Source organism: Delphinapterus leucas, chromosome 12 (genome assembly GCF_059928025.1).
Source record: "Delphinapterus leucas isolate spDelLeu-1000000601 "Yukka" chromosome 12, BTC_Dleu_Yukka2, whole genome shotgun sequence".
NCBI classification, from domain to species: domain Eukaryota; kingdom Metazoa; phylum Chordata; class Mammalia; order Artiodactyla; family Monodontidae; genus Delphinapterus; species Delphinapterus leucas.
The window spans coordinates 25666403-25678854 of NC_143140.1; the positions used below are offsets into that span (position 1 = coordinate 25666403).

Genomic DNA, 12452 nt, shown 5'->3' on the forward strand with positions numbered 1-12452 from the left:
AGCAAAATCTTTTTCAAACTCTTTGATTTGTCTCAGAAGAAAATCTGTTACCTGAAAACAATTCTTTCTAAAATGCTCAAAATGCTTACTTGAAAAAAAAGTTGAAAAAAAATTCCCAAAGCCAAAGAGCCTGTCAGTATAATGTACCGCATTTCACAGGAGTAAATGGGGGAGAGACTGCAGGAATAACCACATCCTGACTTCAGGCACCAGGGATGGAAAGGCCAATGGGACTGTTTGCACCTTCTTTTTTCCTATTTTTGGCCCGTCTTTCTGCTGTGAGGTAATTGGATGTATCCACGGTGGGTATCCATGTTTGTTTCTGGAACTTTCTGTGAGCAGGGAGTTAAGAGACTGGGTGTTTGTGGAAGATCAGGACAGAGCAGAGCAGAGACTAGACCCAGTACAGCACCTGACTTGAGCTGAAGGGGGACTCAAACAGTGAGATCAGGGGGAGAAAGTACCCATCTGTGCTTAGATGCTCTGGCTTAGTAACCTCTTTAAAATCAAGAATCTGATGAAAACCACAGACCTTTGAGGATCTAATGAAAACTATGAACTGTCTCACCACGTCTGGCCTAGTGCCTGGCACACAGTCTGTGCTTGATTATCTGCAGAGTTAATGAAACTCAGAAAAATACATACATACACAGACACATAAATTTTGTATTATCTTTGTGAGAGTGGGTGGTTGGCATACTCATAGGTCTGTGAAATCCTCCTTAAAACCCATGTCCTATACAGCAAGCTGAGAATGGCAGGAAGGGTTTTTGGACGGTTCTCACTAACTCTATGGTGGGGTGTCCTGCAAAATCAGTACAATTTCATTTACAGCAAAAGCTGTAGTCTCTGATGTGGTGATGCTTTCTCTGGATGTCCCTGGAATGAAAATGCTGGTTATCGGTAGGCTGGATGCTTAGGCTATTGTTGTCACAAAAGAAAAAGGTAATGAGACAGAAGAAGAAGGGGAGGCAAGTTAAGAAAAAGGAGTGATGGGAAAGAAACTAAGACAAGTCTCATTCTGGGGATCACCAAACCTGCCCTGGCTGACTGCCAGGTCAACACCACCAAACTCCATCATCCCAGAGAACAAATGTATGGCTTCTATAGGACACACTCATTTTCTCCCATTTAATTCAATTGTTTTTCACTCTCAGGGCATTGGCAATTGATTTCAGATTTATATTTCTCAATATAATATCAAAACTAGCTAATATTATCTACTGAAAAAATTATAGAAAATTAAAGAAAAACAGGACAGTTTCTAAGGAAATATGGCTATTACAATTAGTAACAGGCAACATGCAGTAACTGGTTACTGTGTGGAAGGCACGAAGTGGTTGATCTGTACTGTCTTATTTTAATTTCACAACCACCTTATGAGACAGGTACTATTATCCTCATTCCCACTTCACAGATGAGGAAACTGGCTGAGGTGAAATGATCTGCCTAAGGCTGCACAGCAGGTAGTGAAGCAAAGTCTAAAACCAGATTTTTTGAATCCAGAGCCCATGCCCTTAACCACTCTAATCCTGCCCATGAGAAATGTACACACTAGTCAAATTATTACTTTCTCTCATTGCCAGAATTCCCATTACCTGTTAAATGGACACAAATATTTTTAAATGCCTTATTTTTATAATCAAAGAATCTCAAGACAAACTCACTATGTGCTGAAGAGCCATACCTGTTGATATCCTTGAAGAAGTGTCTCTTGTTCTTGTATTTCTTTTTGGATTTGCTTCAATTTTTCTTCAGTGACAGGATCAGCTGTTTCTCCAAAATGCAACCACCTTTGTTTTTTGTTTGATTCTTCAAAGCCACTTAACTTTGAGAACATGCAGGTATTGTTTTATTTGGAGAAGGAAATGATACAGTGAGCAGTGAGGGAGAATAACAGAAAATTCAAGGTACATAAACCTAAGACTGCCTTATAACCACAGTGGAATGATCATAACACCAACTACAGTTAAACCACTTCAGTGTGCTTTGTGCTGATAGTTCTGATGATGGAAGTAACTCAGAAATGCTACACAGTGTCACTTTCTGAATCTAGACCTTCCATAGCTTTCTTTCTGAAACTCTGTCTTCCGCGAAGGTCACAGTGAACCAAGGGATTTGTTTTCAGAAAGGACTGCTAACAAGAAAATGATCAAAATGAGACAATTTCAATTTCAATTTCCCCCCCCCAGGGGTTCTATGTAGGCTCTTCTGTAAGGAGGCACTCTCAGGAACCATGTTCATGTTTTATACAGCAAATATATCAAGTGAAGCAGCCCCAGGGACAAGCAAATGACAATGCATTTAGCGGGGAGTACCAGTTCTTTTTTAATTAAATAAAAGGAGAAGTAGGACAATGTGTCTAGTACCTTGGCTTGTAGAATATAATTGTCTTGATTCAGTCTGAAGAGTTCCTTTTCCTGTTGTCTCTTTAGTTCCTCCATCTTGTTTTCCAGCTCTCTCTCCTTTTCTGAGAATGTGACTTTAATTTGCTCAATTAGGGCTTGGGCACCCCTCCATTTTTCCTCTGCTTCCTGAACTCTTTTAAACATAATCAATTCTGTCTCCTTGTTCCCACCATGGTATCCTGAAGAATCCTTTAAAGGAAAAGCATTACTTCATTATGTAGAGTTAAAATATTAGGTTTGAACACAGGTGGTTAGGGGAAAAAACCCCACAAAGAATAAAAATGACACGGTTAACAATGTTCTACTGTATAAGAAGATCAATAAATTCTTGTGTGACAAGAATATCAGTCAACATAAATTACATATATCTCATTATTTATAATTTAGTTTCAATATATAATTACAGAACATAAAAACATTATGAATATTATTTTGAAATTCAATACCTACATTCTGAACCTGAGCACAGGAATCTGCTTCTGTAGGGCCTTCAGACTTCTTAGGAGTAGCCAGGCAACTTTCCGTTTGGGGTGCTGCTTTACCCAAAGCTGCAGGCCTGATGAGTCTCGTTCCAGATAAGATTTCTGAAGATTGTAAGCAATGGATAAAAGCACCACAAATACAAACTAAGTTGAGTGTGTATTCAGCAATTATGTAACAATAAGTACTAATACAATGAGAACACTAAGACAAACGATGATCACGAAGCAGGCTGATGCCTGCAACGCATCTGTTTCACTGCACTCTGAACTCCTGCCCATAATCAACATTCTGCTCAATTTGACACAGAAGGGTAATGACACAAGATTCACGTCAAATGACAACTGGAGCTGAATAAACGTGAGGAGAATGTAGATTGGGATAATTTCAGGTTTTATTATTTTTCAGTAATTATTCTGTCAAATGTTCACAGCTGTAACAAATAAAAATATCTAAACAATGAATCAAAGAGCAGCTGATAGCTTTATGAAGCATTTTACTTCAGATTAAGTGTGCTTTCAGAGCACATTTTTTTATAAGTAACATATATCAAGATATAGTATCACTGGAATAATATAGATTACATGGAAACTTTATAACAAGTAGTTTAAATCTGATTAAAAAACAAAATGACAATACTGCTATAATACCCTGTTTATTAAATTAGAAAAAATGTGATTAATGTATATATATTCTGGTGAGATTTTCAGCTTTTAAAAGGTACCTTGTAAATCCTCAAACAGTGGAAATAATTCTAAGGCCAGTAAGTTATTCAGTTAATAATAAAAATAAACATTTAAGGGAAATACCTAGAAGAGGTCTTGCGGCCCATGTTCAATTATTACAGATTCTGAACTGCACACTGAGTAAACATTTATTTGATTGCTTTAGATGTAAATGAAGCATTTGAAATTTATATTTTTAATATAATTTTTTCAAGATGCTAACTTTTCAAATGCAGAGTTTACTTTTTCATTAAAGTAAAATACACGGTCATTAAAAGATTTGGAAAATACAGGAAAGTCAAAAGAAGAAACACGTCCCCAATAGTACCTCAGCCCGAGATTTCCTTCTAATCTTTTCCGGGCACGCAGGATTTTCCTTATAGAGTAGTAATCATATTTAATTGGATTGTTTGATGTGGAAGGTTTTTCTCGAGAAATGTCTTAAAGTGTTCATAAAGGAACTGTTTGAATCACTGTAAAAGCAGGCACTAATCCTTCCAAGTCACTGGAGGTGTATCAACATGGCCAACGAATGGGGTGTGATTCTGCTAGCATTGTGATTCTCCCTAGGATGTGGTGGCCAAGAGTGGCAGGTGGTTCTTGCTCAAGCTGCAGTCAGCCAGTGCTTTTATACCACAATTCTCCCTTCCTGGATTCTTAATTTTGGTTTCTCTAAGTAATTATTTTCAATAATAGTACATGGACAGTATCTTTTCCCTTTATACCCGAAAGAAAATTTGCTTGGATATAAAATTCAAACGTGAAAAAACACTGCAGAATTTGGAACCCATGAACCCTTCTTGAAAAAACAATGGATTAAGAAAATTCAGTCAAATAAGAAACCAATCAAAATAATTCCAGAATGGAGAAGCGATGGATAAGGGACTGGTGAAAAGCATTCTGGCCCTTTCATAGCCAGAACCAAGACCCTCATTCAAAAGCTGAGGAGAATTACAGTCGCTGGAGCGAATAAACTAAATATATCCTGAACAAGTAAAAATAAATCCAACAAAAATGGGTAGCAGGCATGTGACTGGGGGTTTTACTATCTCATATTTCATAGAAGGGAAAACAGATAATGTACAAAATGTAGGTAAAAACAACAACATGGTTTTGCCAACCTTTCAGAGGTTTCCACAGTCTATTTTCTTAAAGGGATCTTTTGAGATGTAGTATTTCTTAGGATGAAGTTTCTTTCTCGTCTTACAGATTTAAGTAAAACTCAATCTAATATTTTATTTAAAAAGAACTTATGAAGTGTGATCTGTTCTTATAAAATGCTTTGTCTGTTTTTCCTGCCTGTCTCCTTCCTTCCAGCTCCCATCCCCGCTTCCTTCGACCTGGACAAGGACATACATACAAGAAGCATGGAAAGAGGCTCACCCAGTGTGACCTCAGTTGTTCCTGGCTAATTATTGCTTTCTTTTTACTTCTCTGTGCTTTTTAAATTTAAAGAATGAGCAATTATTCCTTCTGTGACAGTAAACGTATCACTCTAAAGATAAAAATACAAGAGGCAATAGCCCAAGAAAATTAATTTAGAATAAAAAGGAAAACTGCCACGTGCAGACACCACTAGCTGCCAATCTCCTTTTCCTCCCTAATAACAGAAACCTAATTTTGCCCTGGGCAGCAGTGTGCCAGTTAAAAACACCCATCCCCCTGGACTCCATGCAACTGGGGAGAGGGGTGGGAAGGAAACACAGGATCAAAGTTCTGGCCAATAAGATGAAAGCAAAAGTTTCCTACATGGCACTTCCAAGAAAGTGACTACTTTTCTGATTAAGAAGCTGCTGAGTTAACAGGCAGGGACCTTTTACCTTTCACCTCTCCTCCTGACAGGCCTGGAGGTTGTGTAGCCATCTTGTGACAAGGAAGACAAAAGTCACCGACTAAGGATTTTGCAGCAGGAAAGAAGGGTCCTTGCACAGTTGCACCAGCTATGAACTGACGAGCCCTGGTTTCTTGGTTACGTGAAAAAAAAAGAAGCCTTCTAACTGCGTAAGCCCCAGTCATTGGGCTTCTTCTTCATCATACCCAATGCGGATCCCAAGCACAGTCTCTAGACTTTCTGGACACTCATCTTTGCCTCAGGGTCTGCTTCTTGAAGACCCAAAGCTGTGACAAGTAACAACCACCCCAAAGGAATTCCAGTTCTTTGGAAATGAAACTAAAGTCACTCTGGGAAATTTTCCAATAAAAAGACAGAGATTAAAAAATCATACTTAATGGATAGTCTAATGAGAAAAAGTAGCTCAGTATAAAAATAGACAGTCACAGTTTACCACTGTACTTTAATATGAATTTTACTGATGTGTTTCTTTTTTATTTCGGTAGTCACAAGCACTGTGAAATTGTGAAATAGGGAAAAATATCCATAAAAATATTACTTTAATCTATCAACCTCTATACCAACCCCCTCGTTTCCTTCCCACCCCATGACATTACCTCTCTTCACTCTCAGTAATTTCCATACACGCACAGGAGATCCTTTCAACCCCCGTATATACGTGCCTCTCCGCCCCAGCTGCTCTCTCCCACTGGCACTCTAGATCTTTTTCTATCACCAGTAATGCATTTACTCTCCATCAATCTTTCCTCCCACCTGGATTCCCACCATCCTTGGGACCCCCTGGGACTCACTTTGTGGTCCTGCCTGTGTCATGCTGTATCACCCCCCCGATGTCTTTTCTTCCTTCACGACTCAACTTACATTCCACATACGTTGGTCTCTCCCTTCTTGCTCCTCTCTCAGTTCACTGTACTCATTTGGCAAAAGCCACGCCTCTTGATAACCCCAACTATACAACTACCCAACACCTGCAATCGTGCAGTAGAATGTGGCTGTGCACACACATATACAAATACACACACCCCCTGCCTGGTCTCAACTTACACTCGTGGTCACTAACTGCACGCCGACGCTCCCTGCTGCAGTCTAACCCTCCAGGATGGCCTTTTCACATCTTCCCTCCTCCAACACCCCTGCCCCAACTTCACTGCCACCTCATCACATTGTACTTTACTTCTCAGAGTAAATGGAAGCAACCTCTCACCACTTCTACCCACCCACCAGTCTGCACCCACATCTCCCCCCTTCCTATCGGCTTGCCCACAGGCGAACTGTCCACGGTCCTCTCTGAAGCCAACTCTTCCCATGTGCACTGGATCCCAAGACAGCTCCTCTACTCAAGGACACTAGCAATTCTCCCCTCCATCATGCATTTCTGCCTGTCCACTGCATCTTTCCAAAGTGCATAAACATACTATTATTCATTCACAACTATTATTTCTCCCATTAAAACAAAACAAAGCAAAATAAAAGGCTTCTCCTAACTCCACTTCCATGCCAGCTACTGCCCCATTTTTTTCTTCCTACCTTTTACATGCTTTTCTCCAGGGGCATCTAGAGCTCGAAGTATCCAACTCCACTCCTCCTATCCTCACTCAGCTTGCCTTTCACAGCCACATATCCACGGAAACTGCTTGTCCAATACTGATGGCTTCCTTTCTGCTAAACCCAAAGGCCAGCTGTCAGTCCCCATCTCTCTTTATCCCTCAGCAGCAACTGATAGAGCAGATCAATTCTCCTTTACACACTGTCTTCACCTGGCTTTCAGGACCCCGCATACTCAGGTTTCCTGCAACCTTGCTCTGTCTTCTTTGCAGGCGACTCCTCTTCCGCCTGACCTCCTAAGGTTAGCATGCCCAGGGTTCAGGCCCTGCCTCCTTTTTCTCTAGATATGCTCTCTTGATAATCTTCATCAGTTGCAGAGAACATTATGCTTAGTGAAGTTAAGTCAGACTGAGAAAGACAAATACTATATAAAACTTCTATGTGGAACCTAAAAAATAATACAAATGAATGTACATACAAAACAGAAAGACTCACAGACATAGACAACAAACTCGTCGTTACCAAGGGGAGAGAGGGGTGGGAGGGACAAACTACAAGTGTGGGATTAACAGACACAAACTACTACACATAGAATTGATAAGCAACAAGTATTCACTGTACAGCAAAGAGAATTATACCCAATATCCTGTAATCACCTATAATGGAATATAATCTGCAAAAAAAAATTTCACTATGCTGTACATCTGAAACTAACACAATATTGTAAATCAACTATACTTCAATTAAAAAAACCCAGACAAACATGGCTTCAAAAATATTCATCTTTAACATCTGAAACCTACAGTCCACACCACCCTCTTAACTCTACACTTTTCTACCTAACTGCCTCCTTGTTTTCTCTACTTGTGTGTAGAACAGACACCTCAAAACTATCACCTCGACAGCTGAACTCTTGGTCTTCTCTCCACCCCCAGATCTACTCCCCCTCAGCCTTCCCCATCCCAGCGAGAGAGTAACTTCATTCTCCCAGTTGCCATCATCCTCGATTCCTCTCTCACAACCCCAAACCGATCTTTTAGACTCTTGGTTCTGTCTTCTAAATATACCCTTACCCAACCGCTTCTCATCACCACCACTGCTGCCACACTGGTTCCAGCCCCATCACTTCTAGCCTGCACTCCTAACATCACCTTCTAACTGGGCTCTGAGCTTCTTCCTGTGTCCTCTACAGTGTGTGTATATGTTTGTATGTATATGGTCTATAAGGTATCAGCCAAAGAAATCTGTCTAAAGGATAATTAGATGAATCACTCTCCGGCTCAAAACTTTTCATTGGCTCATGTTTTCACACTAAGAGTGAAAGCCTAAGTCTTTAAAATGCCCTAGAAAAGCCTACATGTGCCTCTCCCTTGACTCTCCGGTCTCATCTCCTACTCTCTCTGCCCATGCCGTATGGGCTTCCATGCTGTTCCCTGAACATGCCAGGCATCGCTCCCTACTTCAGGACTTTTGCACTATTTAGTCATTTCATTTTTCTGGAATACGCTTCCCCCAGCTATCCACACGGCCAATTCCTTTGCCTCCTCCAAGTCTTTGTTCAAATGGCTCTCTCTCAAGGAGGCCTACTCTATCTTATTGAAAACTGTGACCTCCCCCACTGACGTTCTTGCTCTACCTTTAGTTTTCCTTAGCATATAACCTCATTTACTGATTTATTATGCATATTGCTAAAAGTCTATCTCTCCTCATCAGATGAAAGTTCCACAAAATGAGGGAGGGGAGATATCTTTGCCTACTTTGTTTACCAATGTATCTCAAGGGCCTCTAATATTGCCTGGACCAAGGTCGGTGCTCAAAAAATATTTGTTATGTGAATGGATCTGGATAAAGTAAACTTCAAAAATGTTGGTGGTTAGTTTATCTAAAATACATATAATAGAGTAAATAATATTAAAAACAAAATTTCATTTTCTTGATCCCGAAAGTACAGAATGAATACTCCTAAAACATTAATGAAAAATTTTCACACTCCTCTTGATGATTCTAAAATTTGGGAAATGTTCCAAGTGTTTTTCCTTAACATTAAGCACTAGATCCAATGGGCAGTTAATTATTAATAACAATGAGTAGATGACAACATCACAAGCAGATGTCCCACAGAAACGAGAAAATAAGAGAACACAAGAGACTTCTTAGGAAAAGGGGTCAGAGGTCCGTAGGTTAAGAACAGGAGGAAAGGAAGCTTGCATTAAGCCAACAATCATATTCCTGTCTCTCCAGAATAGCCATCCCCCACTGCTGTTCTCCTGCACTCTCATACAGATCAGCCCTAGCCTTTCCATCTTACACACACAGATCGCTGCAGTGAAGACACACCAAAACAGACAGAAGAAGAGTCTTTAATGCTGAAAGAATTTTAAATATAGACAAAGTGGTCCTGGAATTGACAGTAGTAGGGAAAGGCACTTCCCTACTTTTTAAGCTATAAGTGAATTTTCCAGTGAGGTTAGTTCTCCTCCGACAACTATCACCAGAAAACAATGATGGAATTGGTAACCTATTTGATTTAATCACAAAGAAAAGAACAAAATGCTTCTGGCTCTACTGCTCTCCCTTCCCCACTGGAGTCTTAAGGCAACAGAAATGTTGGTTTGACTTGAGCATTTCTATTTCTTTTACTAGTTGCATGGGCTTCTAAGAGGAAAATTACCCTTTCCTTCTGCCAATATAGCGATAAGCAACTACATTAGGAAATAACTAACAGAGACACTGAGTATAAAAGTATGCATTCTTTGATCTATAAAACATCCTTACTCTCCAAGTCTATACTGAACTAATACCCAGATGGTTGACCCTCATTTATACATTGCCGTTTGTATTCTGAAATCATAGCTCTTCTCTGGCAAATATTTTGGATATTACAAAGCCAACCAGATGAGGAGGGGTTTGACTCTCCTATTTTATATTCACTTCCCATACTTTCTGGGTCTCGTTCAGGAAAACCTAGAACTTACGATGAAAAACCTCCTGAACTCAACTGAATTGAATCTTTCAAAGATGGAATGCAGTACCTTATGAATAATTTTTTTCTATGAATAAGGGAAGTTCATGGAAGGAGGAAGGAAACAGGGAAAGTAGAGAACAAAGAAAATAAAATGATACACTATATGTACAGAATTCTATCATGAAAAGAGTATATGATTACCTTTTTTCCTAGCCTGATTTGAGGTAGGAATGGATCTCAAGCTTTTGCTCTTCATAATGTCCTTTGAAGTTTTCTTTTCAAGATTAGAAAATGTCTTGAAGGGTGAACTGGGTTTGCCATACCCTGAGCTCCTAACTGATGCATATAATCCACTCTGGGGTTTTCTTTTAAATAAAGGAGGTGCACTTCTGGCCTTCTTGTATGGTAGCTGTTTACCAATTCCAGCCCCTTCTTCTCCAGAACTGAGTTGAGATCTAAAAGTCTGCATACAAGTACAAGCTCTTTAGTACTTAAACTTCGACTACAGTTGCAAATAAGATTTAACAGATAGCAAAACCATACTGATTACTAAAGAACATAGTTCATAGAAGGCAAATCATTATATTAAAGTTCTCTAATTCATCTGAATTTTAGTATTTGGAAGCACATCTTCAAAGTCAGGAGTAAGACAAAGCAAAATAATAAAACAAAATAAGCTTGCCAGAAAGCAAGACATGTAATTACTAGAATCAACATGGAGGAGAGCAGGGAAGAACATGTTTTGAAATGACAAAAGTCTTAGCTTCTTTTTTCTCCAGATTTCTCAAGGTAAAAATTTATTAGTACCCTGCCTTATTCTATTGATACAAAGAGATAGTTTATGGTAAACACATAACTCAGAACTGTAAAATAAAAATGGAATACTGTGGTCATGGAGCCTATATAATCAGAATAAATCAAGAACAGAGAAAAAAGGAACCATGAAATATAAGTTTCTTAAGAGCTGCTAATAGCATTTATAGGAAATGTCAACTTACCTACTTTTGCAGAACACAAACTACTAGAAAGATTGAAAAGCACTAGAATGACGAATACACTTTATTTTCTTATGTTACTCAAACTCTGGACTACCTTTACTAAAAAAATGAAAAATATAAAGAATGGCTTCAAGAAGAAAGCTAATGCTACGGTGCTATTTTTAAATTTGGGGACTACAGGGTGTTGTTATAGGCTGCTCGCAGATATCCAGGATCTACGTGGAGGTTAGTATGTAACCAGTCCCACTAGCTTAAGAAGTACATACTTATCAATAGTATTTGTATAACTTCATTTATCAATATGTCAAATCAATTTGAATTATAAAAACTTACCTTATTTATTTTGTCATCCTGAGGTAATAATGAAGGACCAACAGATATTTTTTTCTTCAAAATATCAAGGTACATTTTATCTATTTGTTCTTCCACAGCATTTACTCTTGGATGGTTAGTTTCTGTACCTTCATTTGTTGCCTTTTCTAAAACTACATTCTCTTCATTTCTGTCCAAAAATTGGTTCACAGTTTGTGGTTCTTGAGACATAACATTTTGGTTCATATTAAGGGGTAAAGGTCTAACAAATTCAGATTCTTTATTCTCAGCCAGTTTCCTATAGCTATAAAACAAAACAGGACACAGAGAATGAACCCTATATAACTCCTCAAATATCAGTTTTATTAATATACACATACACGTGATACATATAAAATACATTTACATGATTAATATATGAGAGTATTAAATATATCTAATATTTGTAACTTCAAATTAGGTCATTAATGTTAAATATATTATTTATAATTCTGGTTAACAGAGTATACTCACATAGCATCACATAATTGTTTTAAATTTCAGGTGATAATTGTAATGCAGTATAATATACAGGACTTCATGGTTGACTCTGAGACCTACTTCAAAGGAAAGCCAAACCAAACAAGACTGAGATTGCTTTTGTCTAAGAAAAATTTAAAAATGAATTTCTAAGTGGCCTTTTTGTAATATATCTTTTATCTATAGTATCTCATAAAGTCAACATGCATTTGAAGCAGGAAAAACATTTTACACATTTCTAGAAGAAACCAAGTAACCATAATTTACGTCAATGAGCCATAAAATATAAATATTAAAATGCATAATTTCATCACAGTATAGGAAAATTTTTAAGTAAAACAAGAAAAATCACTAGGATTTTGAAATAAAATCATCTCTGTGGTTTAAAACACTTAAATGCAATGTCACATTTCAGACCATTAGATTTTCAAAATATGGAAACTGTCCCTTAAGGAAATGTTATAAATGTGGTTAAATATCAGCATATTATGGGAGCTCCCAAAATACGGATATTGTCATTGTCAAATTACTAAATCATGGTCAATTAGGTCATTTAATTTTGTAATTTATAAAATAAGATTAAAGGAAAGTTTAAGAAGCTACCATTTTCATATAAGATAGATTGGCTTCTTGATAATTGTTAGAAAT

At 38.1% G+C, this 12452-nt stretch overlaps 1 protein-coding gene across 4 annotated transcripts in view; it reads right to left on the reverse strand.

Moving 5' to 3' along the window:
- Positions 1-12452, reverse strand: part of CEP162 (centrosomal protein 162) — a 92636-nt gene that overhangs the window by 40345 nt on the left and 39839 nt on the right. For all 4 annotated transcript variants that reach the window (XM_022552072.3, XM_022552063.3, XM_022552045.3 and 1 more), the window contains 5 exons: positions 11307-11589; positions 10177-10438; positions 2859-2992; positions 2370-2597; positions 1688-1828 (listed from right to left, as the gene is read on the reverse strand). In XM_022552072.3, the coding sequence (XP_022407780.1) occupies positions 1688-1828; positions 2370-2597; positions 2859-2992; positions 10177-10438; positions 11307-11589 (1048 nt within the window). The remainder of the gene's footprint in view (positions 1-1687; positions 1829-2369; positions 2598-2858; positions 2993-10176; positions 10439-11306; positions 11590-12452) is intronic.